The sequence below is a fragment of the Heterocephalus glaber genome, unplaced genomic scaffold (genome assembly GCF_053883595.1).
Source record: "Heterocephalus glaber isolate CG9 unplaced genomic scaffold, H.glaber_assembly_v1.0 deba00001497, whole genome shotgun sequence".
In the NCBI taxonomy this organism is placed as follows: Eukaryota; Metazoa; Chordata; class Mammalia; order Rodentia; family Bathyergidae; genus Heterocephalus; species Heterocephalus glaber.
Genome location: NW_028258320.1, coordinates 73,587,451 through 73,609,393, shown reverse-complemented (window position 1 = coordinate 73,609,393; position 21,943 = coordinate 73,587,451). Strand labels below are relative to the sequence as shown.

General features: G+C 36.8%; 1 protein-coding gene and 1 pseudogene across 5 annotated transcripts in view; both read left to right on the top strand.

Annotated features, from left to right (window-relative positions):
* Mxi1 (MAX interactor 1, dimerization protein) overlaps positions 1 to 21,943 on the top strand; it is a 78,222-nt gene that overhangs the window by 26,424 nt on the left and 29,855 nt on the right. For 3 of the 4 annotated variants that reach the window (XM_004838956.4, XM_004838957.4, XM_087185305.1), the window contains exon 3: positions 12,395 to 12,424. The exons of the other annotated variant lie outside the window; for it this stretch is intronic. In XM_004838956.4, the coding sequence (XP_004839013.1) occupies positions 12,395 to 12,424 (30 nt within the window). The remainder of the gene's footprint in view (positions 1 to 12,394; positions 12,425 to 21,943) is intronic. 4 annotated transcript variants of the gene reach the window in all.
* LOC147825753 (U6 snRNA-associated Sm-like protein LSm8 pseudogene) lies at positions 12,470 to 21,190 on the top strand (annotated as a pseudogene). Its single transcript, XR_015440491.1, has one exon. The product of XR_015440491.1 is annotated as a U6 snRNA-associated Sm-like protein LSm8 pseudogene (transcript).

Sequence of the window (21,943 nt, the reverse complement as noted above, 5' to 3'; positions counted from 1 at the left end):
TCCTATTTTTAGTCTGATACTATAGTGTTGATGTAATTTAAGCATGCATTTTAAAAATTTTTCTCTTTTTAGTTTTTTAAAATATTAAGATTGTTTTTATATTTTTATTTTTATTTCCTACATTTAAAAATAATGACAAGCTGGGCATGCTGGTGCAATTCCAGCTATTTGGGAGGCTGAGGCCAGGAGGATTGCAAATTTGAGCCCAACCTGGGTACTTTTGTCTCAGAGTAAAATAAAAAAGGCTAGGGGTATAGCTCAGTGTTTGAGCACTTATGTGACGTGCGTGAGGTCCTGGATACCATCCCCAGCTCTGCCAGAACAAACAAAACAGCTGGCAGACCTTTTTGTTTTCTCCCGCATGTTTGTATACATTCATGTGTTTACATAGATGTGCTGTATTTCTCCACCTGCATGAAACTTACCATCTAATGAAGGGAACATTATGAAGTAAATACAAATGTATTATTTCAAAATGTGATGAGCTTCATATAGGAAAAATAGAGGATGCATGCAGCAGAGACTCTGATGAAGTTTGGTGGACGAGAGAAGGCTACTTGGGGTTGAGGCTTTTGGAGTCTTGCTTTCACTTACCCTGGGCATTTTTTTATGTTTGTGTGTACATATCTGTGACATTTTAAATAGCTGTATGAGCATTCTACTTCATGTGTGTACCAGAATTTATTAAGCTAGGCATGCATTGATGGGACTGAAGTTATTTTCAAATTTTTTACCATTCCAAACAGCACTGCTTTTTTTTTTTTTTTAAGTTTGATCTTTTTATTTTTATCCTGTAAAAGAAATCTGGAGGTCTGCCAATCAAGCTGGAACTGTGTCTTCAGGATTCTATAAGCCTTAAGTCCTTAATAGGGCTGCTTTTAACTGGATCCTTGATGAATGTTACCATTATGTGTATCTAAAATGTACCAATAAATGTTTTGCTTAAAAAAATCATTTAAAAGAATCAAAACCAAAAAAAAAATGCCACTATATCTTTAGGGTAAACATAAAGAATTAGTTTTTGAGCCAAAGAGTAGACTTCATTTTCAATAAAAAATAATAGTAACATTTTAATATGCTAGTGTATAAAATCCTTTAATGTACTTTGTCACTTCATTTAGGTTTCAGAACAATTCTGTAAGAATTCACCCCCCCCCATCCTTCTGCTCCCACACCCACTCCCACTCTCATACTTGGAACTGAAATCCAGGCCCTCTTCACTAAGCTACATCCCAATCCCAGCCTTTTTTATTATTTTTAAAAATTTTGTGACAGGGTCTTGCTGAGTTGCCCAAACTGAGCTCAAACTTGGGATCCTCCTGCCTCAGCCTCCTAGGATTCTGGGAGTACAAGTGTGCCCCACCATGCCTGGTTTATTTTCCCCAATTTTTTTTTTTTTTTGATGAGGAAACTGAACTTGTACCAGGTAACTTCTACAGGTAGAACTAGAAGATGAGGTAAAGCCATAGGATTTATTTTTCTGTGATCAGCAACAGTTTTTAGTAATAATTTACTTAAAAATTAAGACTTAAGTTGCTGTAACATAAAATTTTGTTAGTGCCCTGTTTTTCTGTTCTGCCAAATGCCTGAAATGTGTGGTCTGTGCTTTCTGCTTTTAATGCCTTCCTACCTGTGCTCTTTTTAGCCCTTGGCAATTTTTTAAAGTAGCTTTCTTGAAACTGTTGTCTTCAAGGTAATTAGCATCCAAATTTATTGAACTTACGTAAAACTGTTGCTATGTATGCTTCCCTCCTATAGAAGAGCTTATTGTGTATTTATTTTTAAAATTTTTTTTATTGTGTATTTAGAAAGGTATCATAGGTACATAAATAAAATGACATAGACATTACAGCCATTTTCATTTTTGTCAGATGCAAAGTTGTTCAAATTTGTAAAGATTACTATAGATTATTATGGGGATGCTAGATTGATGATATATACTTCTCTATTCAGTTCATTTAGGGAAATCTAGGGATTGCATGACTTGATACTACAGCAAAATTCCTAATATTGTATCTAAGAAATTTTTCATAAGAAAATATTTGGATCAGTACATAATTTAGTTATTCTGCTACTGTAAATATATTTGGAGAATGTGTAAAGTTTTTCTTTCTATTTAGGTTTATGACATTGGATAACAGTTTATTTCCTTACCTTTGATTATTATTGGAAATATTGGAAATAATTTTTTTTTTGGTATCGGGGATCGAACTTGGGTCCTTGTGCTTGCGAAGCAGGTGGCATAACCACTGAGCTAAATCCCAGCCCCTGGAAATAATTTTTGATAGTCTTTTTGTTGTTGTTTTTTGAGACAAGCTTTTGCTTTGTAGTTTATGCTGGCCTTGAACTCGAGGTGATCTTCCTGCCTCAGCTTCCTGAGTGCTGGGATAACAGGCATGTGCCACCACTTCTGGCTATTTTTGATAGTCTTTTGAAAACATTTTTTTTCTTTGCCATGCTGAGGACTGAACCTGGGGCCTTAAGCATGTTAGGCAAGCCTTCTACCAGTGAGCTAACCACCACACCCAGAGAACACTATTTTTGAAGTCTTAAATGACCACAGCTTTTAGAAGTGATCATTTCTAAATATAGAACATAATTTCAGTTTTCAATGAGTCATATATTTTGAGAAAACAACTTTTTTCCTTTATTCTGATTTTGATTAGGAGATGGACAATTTAGGATATTTTGAGAAACTAAATAATTTTAACTTTCTTTTATAATAAAAGAGACTAGAGAATCAAGTGTAGTAAGTTTGCCTTAGTACTAAGAAGAAATGTGAATTTTCAGGTGTTTGATTTTTTTTTTTTTTTAGTGGTACTGGGATCGAACCCGGTCCTTGCGCTTGTGAGGCAGGCAGTGGAACCACTGAGCTAAATCCCCTACTCCAGGTGTTTGATTTTGATCCCACCCTAATCCTGTATGATAAGGATATATGTTTTGTGTGAATAATAGAAATAAAAGATCTTCAGTCTCATCAAAAACTACAGTATTGTCATTAGTGCTGAGTGTATTAAGATTGGTTTCCATAATCTTTGTCAGTAACAGTTAATCCACTGAAGTTGCTAATTTAATATTTAGAATTCTAGGCTTAGTTCAACTAAAACCATATGGTATACTTAGTATTACCTCTTTCACATCTGTATATTATGTAATCAGTTTTCCTTTTTAAAGTTTAAAAAATATTCTGTAATAGAATGTGTTGAAAACAGATGAAGTCTAGGTAATTAGTGATTTTGTTGTTTTTGTTTTTGGTACCGGGGATCAAACTCGGGACCTTGCACTTGCAGGTCAGGCAGGCACCAGAACCACTGAGCTAAATCCCCAGCCCTAGTGATTTATTTTAACTTTTTTTTTTTTTTTTGAGGCAGGGTCTCTCTCTGTAGTTCAGAATGGCCCTGAAGTCACTGTATACCCCAGGCTGACCTTGAACTTACGGTTATCCTCCTGCCTCAGCCTCCTGAGTGCTGGGACCACGGATGCACCACCACACCCAGCCCTATTTTAACTTTCGAAAATATTTTTCAGGGCAATCATTTTACTCTTAAAAATTCTTTGTAGTTTGCAGTATTTTCTCTCACCTAAGAAATGTGTAACTTTAATATATATAAGATGCTTCTTTATTTCTGATAGTATGAAGAATAGAAAGTGAACTAGTGGGACTGGGGATTTAGCTCAGTGGTGCTGCCACCTGTCTCACAAGTGTAGGGTTCTGAGTTTGATCCCTGGTACCAAAAAAAAAAAGTGAACTAGTTATTTTAAATTCATTCTTAGTATTTTAAAAAATAATTTGTGCACACACACACATACACACACATATATATATGTATCGCTTTAAAAGTCAGTTAAAACTAGTCTATAAAATATAACTGCTCATCTCTCCCTGTCCGTTTTTTGCTTACCAGAGGTTACTACTTGAAGTCATTTAGCAGTTTTTTCTCATTTCTTTTTTCTTTTTTTTTTAAATTAATTTTATTGGTACATTTTAGGTATACAGTATAAGGACATTCATCATTGGAAATTTGTACCTTTACATAATCTCTCTTGGTTCTTATTTTTTCCCCTTATTTCTGAATAAGAAGCTTACCTTGCTTGTTACTATTGAGTTCCTGCAGTGGGTGATTTGACTCCCTTATATTCTTTTTTTTTGGCTCTGGGGATCGAACTCAGGTCCTTGTGCTTGCGAGGCAGACAGTGGAACCACTGAGCTAATTCCCTGGCCCTCCCTTATATTCTTAAGTAGCAGCAGATTAATCATATGCCAGAAATGAAAGAACAAAAGATTCTCCAATTGAAATGTGTGTCTTTCAAGAAATTTGTCCAAGCTGGCCATGGTGGTGTCTGTGATCCCAGCTACTTGGCTGATAACAGGAAGGTCTCAAGTTTGAGGCCAGCCTGAGCAGCTTGGCAAAACCCTGTTTCAAGAAGTAAAAAGGATTAGAGATATAGCTCAGTGACAGAGTGCTTGCCTGGCTTTGGGTTCATTCCCTAATGGTACCACCAAAAAAAGAAAAGAAAGAAAGAAATTAGCGCATAATGTGCATAATTAAGCAGAATGTGGTGGCACATGCCTGTAGGCCCAGCACTTGGGAGGCTGAGGCAAGAGGATCGCAGCGAGTTCAGTGCCAGCCTGGATTACATATCAAGATCCTGTCTCAGAAAAACAAAACAAATTTTTTTTCTTTTTTTCCTTTTTGTAGTACCGGGGATTGAACTGAGAACCTTGCACGTGTGAGGTAGGGGTGGCGCCACTGAGCTAAGTCCCTGGCCCACCAAATTTGTCCATAATTAAGTTGATTAATAGATATGGGCAGAAGCATGCTTGGCATAAAATCATTCATAATATTCTCTTATCCTTTGTTTTGTTTTGTTTTGGTTTTGAGAATGTCCTCCAACTCAAAATTCTCTTGCCTCAGCTTGCTGCGTTGCTGGGACTACATGCATGTACCATTATGTGGCCACCATAATATTCTCTTAACTTGTTTTCTGCTGTATGGGTGCTAAGGATCAGCCTTCGCATGCTGAGCACGTACTCTTCCAGCTCCCAGATCTCTGAGATCCCATTAATGTGTGTAGGGTCTGTAGTGATGGACACCCCTTCATTTCTGTTTCTTTTCATTGTCATGTCTGCCTTTTTTCTTAGTCTTAGAAATAGTTTATCAATTTTATTGATTTTTTTTTTTTAAGCCAGCTTTCAGGCTTTAACTTGATATTCACTGTTGATATTCACTATTGTTTCTCATTTTCTACTCACTCCATTCCTGCCTGTGGCTTTACTTCTGTCTCTGTTTCAGAGTTTCTCAGCTTCTCAGCACTGTTGACGATTCGGGGTCGGATCATAGGGCACTTGGTGGCATTCCTGGCTCCCTTGCATGATGGCATCCTTGCATTTGTGAGGACTAAGCCAGGTCTGCAGACTCTGCTGGATGTGTCCTGGGGCACAGCTGGGCATGGCTGAGAACCATTGTTTGACATCTTCATTTCAGTTTGCCCTGACTTGTAGTTTCCTAAGGTAGAATTGATCAGTGATTTTGTTTGTTTTGTTTTTGTTTTTGGTACTGGGGATCAAACTTGGGACCTTGCACTTGCAAGGCAGGCACCAGAACCACTGAGCTAAATCCCCAGCCAGATCAGTGATTTTGAACCATTGACCACACCTGCCCTAGAGATTTAAAGCTATGCGCATTGTGCATTTTTCTTTAAACATTCTTGCTTTAGCTTTATCTAACCAACTTTTGTATTTTGTTTTTATGTCATTCAGTTGGAGGTATCTTCTGATTTCTTTGTCATTTGTTCTTTGACCTGTGACAGTTTTCTTCCTTCCTTTTTTTTTTTTTTGGTACCAGGGATCAAACTTGGGTCCTTGCGTTTGCGAGGCAGGTGAGGGAACCACTGAGCTAAATCCCCGGCCCCCTTCCTTTTTTTTGTTTTGAGACAGGCTGGCCTTGAACTCATGATGTTAGTCCAGGCTGGTCTTGAACTTGTGGAGATCACCCTGCCTCAGCCTCCTGGTGTTGGGATCACAGGTGTGTGCCACCACACCCGGCCCTACCTCTCTCTTTGGGGTTAATTTGCTCTTGCTCTTTTTTCCTAGCCCCTTACGGTGAAAGTGATACTTCAGATTCTGTAACTTCTTTTCTTCTTGCCAGCATCAGACTTCTTTTTTTCTGTACAGTATAAGTATTTAAAACTCAATGTTTTTTTCTAACAACTGCTTTAGCTGCATGCAACAAATTTTGATATATTGTGTTCTCATTATTATTCATTTCAGAATATTTAAAATTTTTCCTGTGATTGTTTATTTGGGGTTTATGTCCCAAGTATTGGATTTTTCTAGTTACCTTATTGTTACTAATTTCCAATTTAATTTTGTTGTCATTAAGAGGACCTACTCTGTATGATTTCAGTACTATTAAATTTGTTGAAATCCTTTACAAAATACGTAAGATGTTTGCTGTCTTTGAAAAAAGAATTGACAGAACTGTTTGTATTTTTCATTTTTTCCTGTTGATTGAAATAAAATGTGCAAACAAAAAAGTGTACAAATATTGTGTACAGCTCACTGAATTTTTACAAAAGTGAGGAGAGAGAAAGTTATAAATAATTTCTCGAAGCCCCTCTCCTGTTCCAGTTACTGATGCCCTCTCCTAAGGTTTCAACAAGTCATCCTCAACTTCTTTTCCCCCTTCTCTTCCTCCCTTCCCCCTCCTCCCCTTCCCCTCCTCCTTCCTCTTCTCTCCCTTCTTCCTTTTCCTTCTCCTTCCCCTTCTCTTCCTTCTCCTCCTTCCTGGGCCTTGAACCCAGGGCCTTCATACTGAGCTGGATCCATAGGACTTTTTAAGTCTTTTTGAAACAGAGTCTCACTAAATTGCAAAATTGCCTGGGTTAGGCTTGAACTTGTGACTGACTTACTGAGACCCTGTCTCAAAAATTCTAAAAATGTCCCAAGGATGTAGCTCGGTGTGAAGGCCCTGGGTTCAAGCTCCAGGAAGAAGGAGAGCTTTAGGGTCCCAGAGAGCTGAGATTACACGTGTGTGCCACTATACCTGACTGCCTCTCACGTTTTCTATCATAATTAACTTTTTCCAGTTTTGAACCTTATAGGAATGGAGATAGGATGTCATATGTGCTTTTTTGGTGCCTTTTCATTCAGCATTGTTTAAAATTATGGAGCTTAATCCACTTTAATGCATGATGTCATTTTATTCTCATTGCTATATAGTATTACATTGTATGAATATTTCACAATTTATCTACACTATTCTATTATTGATGGATATTTGAGTTTCCAGTTTTAGCCTAGTGCTATGTGAGCATTCTTTTTATGCCCTTTGGTGAGCATAAAATGTATGTTAGTTTGCTTGTACTTAGCAGTAGAAATGCTGAGTCATAAGGAATGTATATATTCAGCTTTGATATAAATTTTATGGAAAGTTATTGATTGTAGCTATTGTTCATCCTTTTTAGACACTTGTTTTTGGTGAGCCTAGCTTTATGGTGATAGTTTTATTTTTGTCCTTAAGGAAGAAACAATACATGTGTTGTGAAGCATTTTTTCTAAATGTTTGTAATACTGTGTTCAAGTTTTACTGTCAGTTTTTTATCCCTCCCCCCACTGGGAATCGAACTCAGGACCTTATGCTTGCAAGGCAGGCGCGGTGCCACTGAGCTAAATCCCTGGCCGTGGAGTTTGAATTCTGTGTTTCATTTCATTGACTGCCACCAACCTACCCCTAACAAATTCAAAGTTTATGTATTAAAGCTGTGTTGTAATCAGTGAAAAGTTGAAGATCTGATTGAGATAGGGACTTCCATTCAAATAGGGAATGCACTATGCTGGCTCTCTCTTTTTTTATTTTTTGTTTTTTGGTACTGGTGATCGAACTTGGGAGCTTGCGCTTGCGAGGCAGGTGGTGGAACCACTGAGCTAAATCCCCAGCCCCTATTATGGCTCTCTTAAAGGGATGTTATTTCTAAAACACATTACCTGTGATTCAAATGATGAAATGAAAAAATATGTATTTGAAAATTGTTAACCATTCAGAATAAGAGTATCTAAAAGGAAGATAGTTCATTAGTGTTTGTGTTCAAAGGTGCACTTTATTTGAAGAAAAAAGTAGGCTAACCAAATGGATTATTCAGAACATCTGAATCTTACAGGGAATTTATCACGAGTAAATATATCAGTGATAAGTTACTGGAAGGAGTAGTTGGACAAAAGGCTCAGAGAAGCAGAGGTTGTTTCTGAGTATGCCTAGTGTGTGATATGTTCAGTTTCTAGGCTAATTCCAGGTGTTTATGAAAAAACTTGTCAAATTGTTGTCTCATATTGTATGTGGTGTTTTGAATACTGTAGTTAATGTTTAAACTCAGAATTTTTTGGTCTAACACCATAGGTCTTTATGACCCCTTGAGTTGTTCCCTGCTTTGCTCTGGACTCCACAGCTCTGCTTGTTTGCTTATCTTACCCCATTTACTTGGAGTGGTATCTCCTTAGCAGGTTCTAGACTTTACTCATAGGAGTTGTACCAGTCAGTTAAGCCCCAGACCAAATGCCACCTTCTTCTAAAACTTCCCTCATAGCCCCATTTGAAAGCTGCCCCCTTTGAACTTCCACAACACTTTGTACCTTTCTTCATGTATTTATTTTGCCTTTGTTATAATTATTCTTGTATGTGTTTTAAACTACCAGCTGAAATCTGTCTTTGATCCCCTGCAGCCCAAGATAGCTTTTGAACACTGAAGGTACTCAATATTTGTTGACTTGCTGTTTCAGGCAGTAAAACTCAAAATAAGAGTAAACACTACTGATACATATTTTTAAATTGGAAGAACATGGCAGTAGTGTAATAGTATATTTTTATTCTTTTTCTTGCTTGTTATTGGAAATCTTGTTAAATTTGCTGGTGGAATAACAAGTGTGGCATGTATTTCCTGGTTTGGTGAAAAGGCTTTCATTCTTAGCTATCACAAATAATAAAGAAAAATCTGTTTGAGAGAGGTAGAAAAAACCTGCTGTTTTAATTTTGTTCACAGCAGTGGGTCAGATGACGTTTACTGGTGCTAGTTTTTATAATAGGCTTGATACATAATTGGCATGCAACAATTGCTTATCATTGATTATATTATCTTGCATTTATGGCTACAATAGGATTGCCGTTTAGAATAAGTTTATGGTAAGCTGGAATCTACTCTTCAGTATACTGTTTCCATTTATTAATATTTTAGTGCAGATTGCCTCTTGTTTTTGTTTTACTTGTACTTAGTTTTCTTCTTGGACAAAGGCAGATCAAAACTTGTTTGCCAAGAGGGAGCAGGGAATCTCATTGATTAGCCATTTACATTTTGAAGAGTGTTTTTTCTTTTTTAGCAGTGCTGGAAGTTGAGCATAGGGCCTTCCACTGAAGGAAGTGTTCTACCACTGAACTACCTAGGCCTTGGTGTGTTTTTTTTTTTTGCAAGACAGGGTCTCACTATGTAGTCCAGACTGTCCTTGAACTTACCATGTACCCCAGGCTCATGGCAATCCTCCTGTCTCAGCCTCTAGAGTGCTGGGATTACAGGTGTGCACCACCTCTCCCAGCTCCCAGTCCTTGTTTTAAACGGCTTTAAAATATGCCATTTCCCATTCTATTTTACTGGCATAACATTTCATTCAAACAAATAGCAAAAAACCAAATTAACAACCAAAACTTTTAATAAATATTTATATGGTAATTGAGGTTTCAGCGTAATTTATTGAGTTCTGAGTCTCTGTTAAAGTAGAACTTCTGGTTGAAGGGAAGGGAGGGAAATGGGAAAAAAAGAAGAAAGATATATTATTTACAGGTACAAATTTTCTATGGTGAATGTTATTATGTATGTCTAAAATGTACCAATAAAAAAAACAAAATTGAACTTCTGACTATATTTTTACAGTTACTTCAGCCTATATTATAGGTATATTTGCTATTAATATTGGTGAACTCTTGAAACATCCTTTCTTAATTACTTTTCTTGTTGTTGAGACAAAATACCTGACACTCACACATTAAAGGAGGAAAAGTTTATCTCAGCACACAGTCTGTAGAGGTTTCGGTCCATGTCGGCTGGCTCCAAGGCAGAGGGGCGGGGTTCTCAGAGGAGAAACAGTCCGTGGCAGGGTAGGCAGAAGCAGCAAGGCAAGCAAGCCTCCCTTTCCCTTTTGTCCTGTCAAGGCTGCAAACGTTTAGGGTGGTGCCATCTACGGGCTAATTTAGCACCACACACCCTTAATCTCAGTATCACACCCGAGACCCAGCCAGCCCAGAAAACTCCACCTGTGAGCACATGAGGCTCTGTGGGGGTCAAGCCATAGCACTTCCTAAGATTCTTTTTACATGTTTTTGAGGGAGAACTCCTTTTATTAAGATAGTAGAAAAATGAACATTAGTCTTTTTTCATCCATGTCACTTGGGATTTATGAAACTGCTGAGAAAGCAAAAGACAGACAGTAATACAAAAAAATCTTTTGGCTTTTAATGGGTAAAATTTCCAAAAATTATGAGGCTTGTATAAACACTTATTGTTGAGGTTTGGGAATCTGATTATTAAATATCAGTTGGAATAGTAAGTCAGAATAAAGCAGCCAGTAGTGTAATATTCTGAAGGCATTTGACATTAGCTAGAATATAATGCTAGTAATAGAAAAATTCATTCTAAAATTCTTGTTGCTAATGTTAAATTATAAAAGTAACTGATTTAAGAGAACTAGATAATAGGACATAATTTTATACCATAGAGTTTATTATATTTTGTTCAGTATATACTTGATGGTCTTTATAACAACCATATAAGACAAGTACAGCCATCCCTTGGTATCTGTGGCGTTGGTTCCAGGAACCCCCGCAGATGAAACAGTCTGCTGATACTCACAAGTCCCTTATATAAAATGGTGTGGTGGTTGTGCACATGGAGTGTGTGTGTGTGTGTGTATATATATATATATATATATATATATATGGTATATATGGTGTTTTTCTGAGTATTTTTAATTTGCAGTTGGTTGAGTCCATGTTTGTGGAATTCGTAGACATGGAGGGCTAACTATACTGTTACTGTTTCCTTTTTTTTGTTTTTGTTTTTGGTACCGTGGATTGAACTTGGGACCTTGGGCTTTCGAGGCAGGTGGTGGAACCACTGAGCTAAATCCCTGGCCCATTGTTTTCTATTTTATGGATGAAGGTGCTAAGGATAGAGAAATGGAGGGACTTTACCAAAGCCATGCAGTATTTCAACTCAGGCAATCTGGCCTTCAATTCTGTGCCCTTAACTTTTTCTTTTTTTTGGTACCGGGGCTTGAACTCGGGTCCTTGCGCTTGCGCAGCAGGCGGCGAAACCATTGAGCTAAATCTCTGGCTCTCTGTGCCCTTAACTCTTAATTCAGTATTGTTTCTCACTGGGTGGTTGGGAACTTGGGGTTTGGAGTGAGAGAGACCTGAGTGTAAATCATCACTGCCACTTACACTTTGGAATGTGAATATGTCTCCTGACCTCTCTGACCTCCTATTCTTGTTTATCGAACAAGAGTTGTTTTAGGGATAAAATGAAATATGATAACTACTTAGCACACTGTTGAGGAGACACTATGGTTGTCCAATAGATGATATCGTTATAATAAATACTGAGAAGCAAAACAAAAAACATCATTGAAAGAAAATAACCATTGCTAGCATTTTGAGTTATACCATCCAGTTTTTTAAAATGCTTCTTGATTTATTCATATATATCTTATTTTCTTTATATTAACATATTTTTCTTCCTTGTATAACTCTTTTCCATTTATATTTTACACAAAAGGCTTGAGTCTGCCTGTTTAGCAGGAAGGCAAGGCTGTTTCGGTTTGTATGCTAGCTAAACATTTTTTATTTCATATGGAAATAGAGGAGGACTTAGTACATTTTTTTCTTTTTAAATAAAAGTGGAATTGTGTTTCAATTAAAATTTCTGATATGAGGGCTGGGGATTTAGCTCAGTGGCATCACACCCACCTTGCAAGCATGAGATCCTGAATTCAATTCCTGGTACCAGGGGGGGAAAAAAATGGAAAAACAAAAATATCTGATATGAATATTTACAAAACAAAATACAGATACTGTAAGTGTGGGCAGGAGACTATGTAGTAGTAGTAATTTCATTAGAATAGTAATGAAATTCCAGTTTCAGAATATTTAGAGTTAACTGAAAAACACTAGAGCTGGATGAAATCTTAACGTAGACTGTTTTCTTTGATAAGTAAGATTGTAGAAGTTCCAGTGTATGATGCTTTGTTAAATTTACTGGTTGTGTTATATCAGTAATTAAAGTAAATCCACCTCCCTTTAGCCTTATTAACAGGTTGGCTAACGCTCTTTTTTTTTTGTTTTGTTTTTTTTAGATCTACACACAATGAGCTGGAAAAGAATCGGTGAGTCAGCGATGAGGTGCAGCTTTTTTTTTTTTTTTACATGTTTACAAGGCAAACTCACCATTTGACCTGTTACATTGTAATGCATAGGTAGTTGTAATTTTATTTTTAAAATATGTAGCCTATCGTGATTCTGCTATTTATGTATTTTCTGCTATAAAAAAGTAAGCTTGTGTGATCCAAAACTAGAAGAAGTAAACATTTTTAAGCTCATTTGAGTTTTGATTTTCATGGAGTAGCTACCCTTTTTGTGTTTCAGAGCAGGTTAATCATGATAGACTCATGGCTTAAATATGGTCTTGCTAAAAGATTAGGTTTCTGGAGAAGGTCATAAACATGACAAATTGGAGCACAGTGAATCTTTCTTTGCAGTTTGTTCCTTCATTCATTTATTCATGCATTCAACAGATATTTATCATTTGTGAACTAGTATCTGGCAATAGCCAGACAGGCAGAATGCTTTACCTGAAAAATTCTAGAATGTTTAAGATAGTTTCTGTCCTTAAGGAATTCAAAGCTTTGCAGGGAAGAGACAGGTAATTAGAGTACTGTTTAATATGATAAGCTTGGTAATGGAGAAGTCAAGGGTGATGCAGGGTGCTGAAGGATCATTTTGGAAGGTCGTTTGATTCGTTTTTTGCAGAGTCTTGGAAGGCTCTGAGAGAATGTTGAGTGAGCACTGCGTAGTGAGTGAACTGCAAGAGGTTCCATATGGGGATAAAAGATTATAGCAGAAGCCAGGTCAGAGGTTGAAGAGTCTCGTTAGCTATGCTGAAGAGTAGATTTTCCTGAGAGTGGTAGAGAGCACTTACTCATTTTAAGATGGGTTGTTACATGATTAGCTTTATGTTTCGGAAAGACCACTCTGGCTGTAAGACAAAGAATTGGTTGATTGGGAGGGAGGATATCAGAGGCATGAAGCCCTTTTGAAAGCTATTGCAGTAGGACACGTAAGGGATGATGGTGGCCAGAGAGAAGCAGATAAAATGATGAGGAATACAGGAGGAGAACAAAACACCGAACTGTAGGAGTAAAATATTAACTTTTTGGTATAAGGATTAATAATGAACTGATTGGGCCGGGGATTTAGGTCAGTGGTTTCGCCGCCTGCTGCGCAAGCACAAGGACCCAAGTTCAATCTCCAGTACCAAAAAAACCCCCAAAAAAACCCCTGATCTGCGCTAGTCGTTTTTTTTTGATACTGGGGATCCAACTCAGGACCTTGTGCTTGGCGAGGGAGGTGGCAGAACCACTAAGCTAAATCCCCGGCCCTGCACTAACCATTTTCGACAAGCACAATATCATGACTGTATGTCAATCCTCTACTTTTTTTTATGTAGTACTGGGATTGAATCTGGGGCCTTGTGCCTGTTATGTCCCTACCCGCCTTTAAATAGAAGAGACCTTATAGGTTGGCCAACATGGCCACCTCATTACTGATTAATTTAAATTTCAAATCCTCTTGAAAAAGCACAGCATAGTCCTTCAGGCATATTTCATGGGTATTTAGCACTTTGTACAATGTTTTGTTCATATCTCCTGTAGTAAGACTGATTAGGTAGCATTGAAATTATTTGTTCACGTTTGTCTCTTCTGCCAAATGACTATGACTTCCTGAAAGGCAAGGATTCTATTTTATTCAATTTTGTAACTTCAGTGCCTAGATTTGATGCATATACAGAAAATGATGGCTTTAATAGTAAATGCAAGGTAAAACTGGAACTCAGAAGTTCAGGAGTCTAGTTAAAAACATTTTGTTAGTGACAAAGCAGTTTGATAGGAGATCCTCCATTTTAAAGAAGCTCTTTTTTGCCTTATATTTCTAGTGTACTAAGGATATGAATGGTTTAAAGGAAGTACCTAGCTAGTAGAATATGGCAAAAAAGACCAAGAAACGAAGGCTCTGAGTCTTCTAAAGATAAAACCTAACATTGAACTTTACTCTAAGTTAAGAGTATGGAATATATATCAGGCCACATGAGTTAATAATAAGCATGTGCCTTTTGTAATTACTTCACGCATCTGGATATGGCTCTTGATAAACCCCAGTTGAACCTGGTAAAATCTTTTGTTTAGCATCTGAATAAAGACTTTTTAGTAATTATCTGAGTAAATTTGAAGAAATTCCAGATATCATTTCTGACTTATTGCTAACTTTATTTTAAAAACTTCAAAGATCATGTATCAGTTACAACATTATTACTATTTTTTTTTTGGTACCGGGGATCAAACTTGGGACCTTGCACTTGTGAGGCAGGCAGCGGAACCACTGAGCTAAATCCCTGGCCCCACAACATTATTTTGATATGCCCTGTAAGTTGTTTGATCTCATGCCTAACTCTGACCCAGGTATAACTTGCATGGCTTTTGTTGTTTGCTTTTTGGTACTGGAGATTAAACACTGGTGCTTGTGCATGCCAGGTAAGTGCTCTACCAATTAGCTACTCCCCTGGGTCATTTTATTTATTTTTTTTTTTGAGATGGAATATTGCTAAATTACTGAGGCTGGCCTTGAACTTGCAGTCCTCCTGCCTCAGCCTCCTGAGTACCTGGGATTATAGATGTCTACCCCATGCCTGGCTTAACATGCATAGTTTTTATTAGCTAGGCTGCATGTCATTCCAGCGAAGATTTTTTGTTCCTGTTTTATTTATTTAGGTCTGAGACTTTGTTTTCCTGTGCTACTTCACTAGATGCATTGTTCTTTTATCCCCTTCTGATAGCCCTAAAAAGGTTAATAGATTTTTTTTTTTAATTTAGAAGGCCTAGTAGTAGACGTTCATTTCTTTATTTCTCAAGTTATTTCTTCCCTCTCCTTTTTAAAATTCTTTCTCCCTCTCTTCCCTGAGGCTTGTTTTTAGGGGTTTTTATCACTATAAATAAAACTATAATTTAGTACCATGTGTTAAAGTCAGTGTCAAAAGGAAAATCAAATTTAATAATCCATACCCTACCTCTGAAAAGTTACCAGCTATGAACTAGCAAGACACAGGAAGATTTAAAGTGGAGGGAGGTATTTAGCAGGACGGCAGTGCAGGAATATTTAAAGAATTTAATCCTACATTGTTACATTTTTTGGCCCCCACCCAGTTCTGTTGAATAGTCTTTTTTACCAAGGCACCATTTTTATATGATAAAGAAAATAGTTGACTGAGCTTTGACATCCTTTAAACCAAATAGAAATTTGGTTTTACCTGTTATCTGCCTTTGAGCATGATCTCATATGAAGAAAGTAACTTGTTATTTCAAAGTGGTATTCCTGAAGTAATTCATATTCTTGAAATTTTGCTACTTTATGTATATTCATGTCAGAAATTTTTGTTTTTCTCTTTAGCTTGGTTCTATATCTTGCATATACAGCATTCTGAGCCAGAGTTTGTGTTTGTTTTTACTGGGGCAAATGCAGTAATATTTGGAGTAGGTGATTTTAAATTATTAGTGAATGGGCAGAGTAATTTCAGATGGTTCACTTATGTAAAGTCCCAAGATTGTTGAAGGCCTGGGGTTCATCCTAGAGGAGATGGTAGCTAACAGTGTTGAGGAACATACTCCCAGATCTCAGAAGAAAATCTGATGGTGGGTATTTGAGGTCTGAGATGCCCAGAGTAATGTATTCTTTTTTTTTTTTTTTGGTACCGGGGATCAAACTTGGGTCCTTGGACTTGCGAGGCAGGCGGCTGAACCACTGAGCTAAATCCCCGGCCCAATGTATTCTGACCCAGTTACCCCAGATGCCTGTAGCTCTTTAAGGAGCTTTAGGCAGTTTCACAATTAATATGGAAATTCACATTCTTTCTTGGATTGGTCCTGGGGGCTGCTTTCTGCCTAAAACCACGTTGATTATCTGGAACCTCGTCTGGATGGTGCAGAGCATTTGTAACCTGTGTACTAAGTGTGTTTCCCTAGACCTATAGCAGGTCATCACATGGCCAAGACATGGAAGTGGAGAGGAAGCGGAATACTTTCCAATGTTCTGTATTCTTCAGGAACCTATGTGAAAATTCTCATGGTAAACTTAATGAGTCTTTGGGATTGAAGAATTAAGAATACTCTACCCATTGGCTTATCTTATGTGTTATGTCCTTTGCCAGAGAAGAAACTATTCAGAACAGATTTTTAGACTGCTTCACTGCTTTTCCATTATCTTAATTCAAATTACTGATGATAATTTGGACAGAGTCAACAACTTTAACAGGACTTTAATGGTGAAGAACCTTAGTGCTGACTGCAGGAGAGGCTGTTAAACCTTAATAGCTGTCATTCCATTGAAATAAAAGGCTTACCCTTATTAGAACTTTGGCATAGCTAGAAGGGCCAAATGAGGACACTGGACAAATAATACCATCCTAGGCAGAGCAGAACTGACTGTGATAGAAGAGAAATTATGTTTAATGAATGTCCAGCAAATGGTAATAGGTGTCTTCCATATATAGGGACGTTCACATACCTCTGAAGGAATGATGAAAATTAGCATTATGGAATTCTTTCATGTTTCATCATTACACAGTGCTGTTATGTAATTCCGTAAGGAAAAGGCTCAGTGTGAATAGTTATGGAGGCAGGAAGATTGGCATAAGTTGGGCTCAGGAAAGAGTGAGTAGACTAAGTAGAATAGCAGAGCCTATCAGTTAGTAGTGGGAGATGAGGATGGAAGGTAGTTTGGGATTAGATTGTAGAACGTTACAGCATGTCAAGGAATTTGGATTTTATTTTGTGGGCAGTATTTGAAGTTTTTATATCAAAGCATTTAAAAAAATACCGTCAGGCTGGGGATTTAGCTCAGTGGTTTCGCCGCCTGCTGTGCAAGCGCAGGGACCTGAGTTCAATTCCTGGTACCAAAAAAAAAAAAAAATACTGTCTACCTATAGAAGCAGGGAGACCAGTTTGGATGGTGTTGAAGTAAGTAGTCCATGAAAGATGTAAGAGCCGGCACTCAAGTGATAGAGTTGGGAACAGAGAGAGAGACAGAGACTAAGACACACTGAAAAGGAAGAATATTATTTTCTGTTAATTGCTGTTATTCGTTCCTCCTTATCATCTGATTCTTCACATAGCAGCAAGTGTGATTTTCTCAAAGGATATATCATCAGATCATGTCATTTTCTCTGTTTATAATCCTTTTAATTCCCCTTTGCTGTTAGATAAAATTTGTGGACTGTGTAGTGCACTGCTCTGCCCCTGTACTCTTGTGGTCCAGTTGACACTGTTTGCTTTCTTTTTCCTCAGACACACAATGATTATTTCTATTTTAGGGCTTTTTGAAACTTGATGTTTCTTCTGCTTGAAAGACCCTGCTCTAGTTTTTCGTCATTATTTGGTTCCCATTTCTCAGGTCTCTAGTCATTCTTCATTCCATTGCCTTTTCTGTCACCTTAATATGTTTATCTGGCAGAAGTACTTATTCATACTGACTTCTTTCACTAAAATACAACTTTTGGAAAGGCAGAAACTTTGTCTTATTTACCCTTTGCACATACTAGTCATTTATTAAATATTCACTGAAAGAATGATAGGTGATACTGAGTAGAATGAAAACTGAGGGCTAGGGTATATGGTTCAATGGTAGGGTACTTGTCCATCATATGCAAGGCCCTGGGTTTTATCTCCAGCACTACAAAAATTTAAAAGTCCACAAAATATATTAACAAACTATAAGTGAAAAGTGACAAATATATAGAAACTCTGAGAGCTTAGCAGGCAAAGTAATTTCATAGGGAAGAAATAGAAGTTTAATGAATTCTTAAAATGTAAATAAATTACATGCGAAAACTTGAGTACTAGGAACATCTTTTGAAGGATTTGGTCATGAGAGACTTTATTCTGATGATGAGAAGAGAATTATATACTTAACTGTTTAGAGGTTTATTGACTCTTTTTTTTGGTACCGGGAATCGAACTCAGGACCTTGGGCTTGGCTTGCAAGGCAGGCAGCGGAACCACTGAGCTAAATCCCCAGCCCTAGAGGTTTATTGACTTTTAGTTCATTAGGGCATCATGGAGTACACTAAGAAAAGGACAGGTAATCTTATAAAGGCTAACAGTTAACTTAAGGCAGTTTATGTCCCTGTGAAGTCACTACTCCTTTTTCATTCCATGATTTGAAAATGGTATTTTTACAAGGAAAACTTTTATATATATTTGAAGATTGGTAAATAATTTCATTTTTTGTATTAGAATTTTTGAGGTTATGTTTAATCCTAATTGTTCAAACATGAAAAGGAATGAAATTTTTTTCCTTAGACTGTTGAAAATGTTCCCATTTGATATGGATTTTTTTACAGAGTGATTGTCTTGGTTTGCTGTATCTTTGAACAAAACTTAATAAATCATTGGGGAAGAATTTCATCTGACCATGTAAGATTCCTTGGCAGGAGGAGCATATCTTAATTGATTTTAGCGGTATATTTTATGTACTACTTGTATGACACTTGTTTAAAAAGAACATACTTTTTATGCACAATGTATGCATTCTAGAAAAAATATACACTTGTCAGGAGGAAAGAAAACAAGATAGGTTTGGCAGAATGTTCATTAAAACTCTTTACCTCAGCTAAAAGTACTTAAAGGGTATTTGCTAAAGATATGTTTATGAGTTATGGAAACCAAACCTTTATTTTAGGCTTGAAATTAACCAAGCCTCACCTAGATTAAAAGTGTGCAGTTTCACATTGAGTCTTATAATTCTGGAAGATTTTTTAACCCTGGTTTATCACTAAGATAGAAAGGGTATGGGCAGGGATTTAGCTCAGTGGTTCTGCCGCCTGCCTCACAAGCACAAGGACCTGAGTTTGATCTCTGGTACCAAAAAAAAAGAAAGAAAGAAAGATAGGGTAACAGTGTGCTTGAATATGAAAATGCCTTATAAAATGTTCCTCAATCAGATAAAGAACACTTATGAAAAACCCACAGCTAATAATCATATGTAATGATTAAAAACTAAATGTTTTCCCCCTAAGATCAGGAATAAAAGACATTCGCTTTCATGATTTATATTCAGCATTGTACTGGAGATTCTACCCAGGGCAGTTAGGCAAGAAAAATCAATAAATAAAAGACATCTTGATTGGAAAAGAAGAAAACATTTGTGTTTGCAGATATCATAATTGTTTGTATAGAAAATTCTTAAAAAATGAAAAACTAGTAGAGCCCATAGACATGTAGCAGTTTCAGAATACAAAAGTGATACATAGAAACTTGATATGCTGCTATACACCAGCCATAAGCAATCTGAAAATGAATTTAAGGAGACAGTTTCATTTACAATAGCATCCAAAGGAACAAAAAATTTAACCAAGATGAAAGACTTGTACACTAAAAAATATAAAACTGGCTGAAAGAATTTAAAGAAATCTGAATAAATGGAAAGACATCATTGTTCCTGGATTAGAAGACAGTATTGTTTAGATGACAGTATTCTCCAAGTTGATCTACAGAGTCAACACAAGCCCTATCAAACTTTCAGCTTCCTTCTTTTTTTACCCCAGAAATTAAAACTGGTTCTAAGTTCATACGGAAACATACATAGGCAAGGTGCCAGAATAGCCTAATCAATCTTGAAAAGAAGAATTGAGTTGGAGATCATGTAGTTCTTGTTTTCAAAATTTGTACAAAGCTACTGTAATCAAAGCAATTGTGGTACAGCCTAAGAATGGACTTTGAGCAGTGCTACAGACTTGAGGGTGCAAAGATAATTCTTACATTATGGTCAGAATGCAGAGATAATCTGTCCCATTTCTGGTCAGCTAATGTTTCACAAAGATCCCAAGACAACTGGGTGTCTTTTCAAAGGTGTTTGGTTTAACAAATAATGTTGACACATACAAAATAATGAAGGTAGGTTCCCTTCCTCACCCTACAGACAGTAATTAATCGAAAATAAATCATAATGCCAGGGATTTAGCTCAGTGGCGCCGCGCCTGCCTTGCAAGCATAAGGTCCTGAGTTCGATCGCTGGTACTGGGTGGGGGAGAAAGAAAATAGATCATAAACCTGAATTTAAGAGCTAAAACTGGGCCGGGGATTTAGCTCAGTGGTTTCGCCACCTGCTGAGCAAGCGCAAGGATCCGAGTTTGATCCCCGGTACCAAAAATAAAAGAACCAAAACTAAGATTCTTAGGAAAAAACATAAAGTTTTGTGACCTTGGGTTAGGCAATGGTTTCTTCATGATACAATAGCAAAAGTGCAGCCAACAAATGAAAAAATAGATACATTAGACTATCAAAATTAAAAACATTTGGGGCGTGAGCCAGTGCTTTTTTTTGGCGAGCCTTTTTAGCTCGGCTCCTCGCCGGCAGCCGTCTGTTGCCCGGAACCTCTGGGCTGAGCAACATGACGTCCGCCTTGGAGAATTACATTAACCGAACTGTTGCTGTTATTACTTCTGATGGCAGAATGATTGTGGGTACACTTAAAGGTTTTGACCAGACCATTAATTTGATTTTGGATGAAAGCCATGAACGAGTATTCAGCTCTTCACAGGGAGTTGAACAAGTGGTACTAGGATTATACATCGTAAGAGGTGACAATGTTGCAGTCGTTGGAGAAATTGATGAAGAGACAGATTCTGCCCTTGACTTGGGGAATATTCGAGCAGAACCTCTAAACTGTAGCACACTGAGGAAAAAACGGCATGCAGTAGACATCTGTAAATCTTGTACAGAAACTGTTCTGAGAATGGTGTTCAGAATTTTTATCAACATGTTAATTGTGGATTTTGACTTCATATTGACTCATTGTAATATATGAATCAAAATATTTCTGTTTTTATTGAAAAAACTTTTTTGCCTAAATTATAAGTGTGGTAGCTTCATTTTATTTTTCTACTGAATGTAATTAAAGTCTAATGATTTTGAAAACTTAAGAAAATCAGTACTTTCTGATATTTTAATATTTGTGGAAAAGTAGTTGAATTTTTGAGTTATATAAATCATGCATACAAGTAAAAAGTACAAAATACATGTATTTCTTTCCAAGATTTTAAAGTCATCAGAAGGTGATCTTCTGATGATATCTAAACAAATCACTGGAATTTATTCCATGGCCCTTGTGATATTGGTAGTGCCAGTGCTTTTAAAAGTTACTTTCTAGCACTTAAGAGATGTGGGTAAAAATATATTTCATTGAGTAAAGAAAGAATACCAACAAAGTTTTAATAAATTAGATTAAAAACTAGAATTTGAATATTAAAGATGAGGAAGAGAGGTAGGATTAGTAGAGAAGATAATTTGCAAAGCCTTTGGATGACCAGTGAGTTAGATATGAAAATAATATGAACATGTTACTGAATATGAACATGTTAATACTGAATTTTAACAGTATATTATCTGAAAAATTGATTCCATATAATCTTAAAAGCCATTGTAGTTTTTTACTTTTAAGAATTGGGAAATTTCTAATATCAAAGCGTTTTTGTTGTTTTTTTATGTGGGTAAATAAACCTTAGATTTATATTGGAGCAGTGCTTTTTGTTGCCAATAGCTTTCCGTGATTGGCTGCTTCCATAAATCTGATTGGAGAGG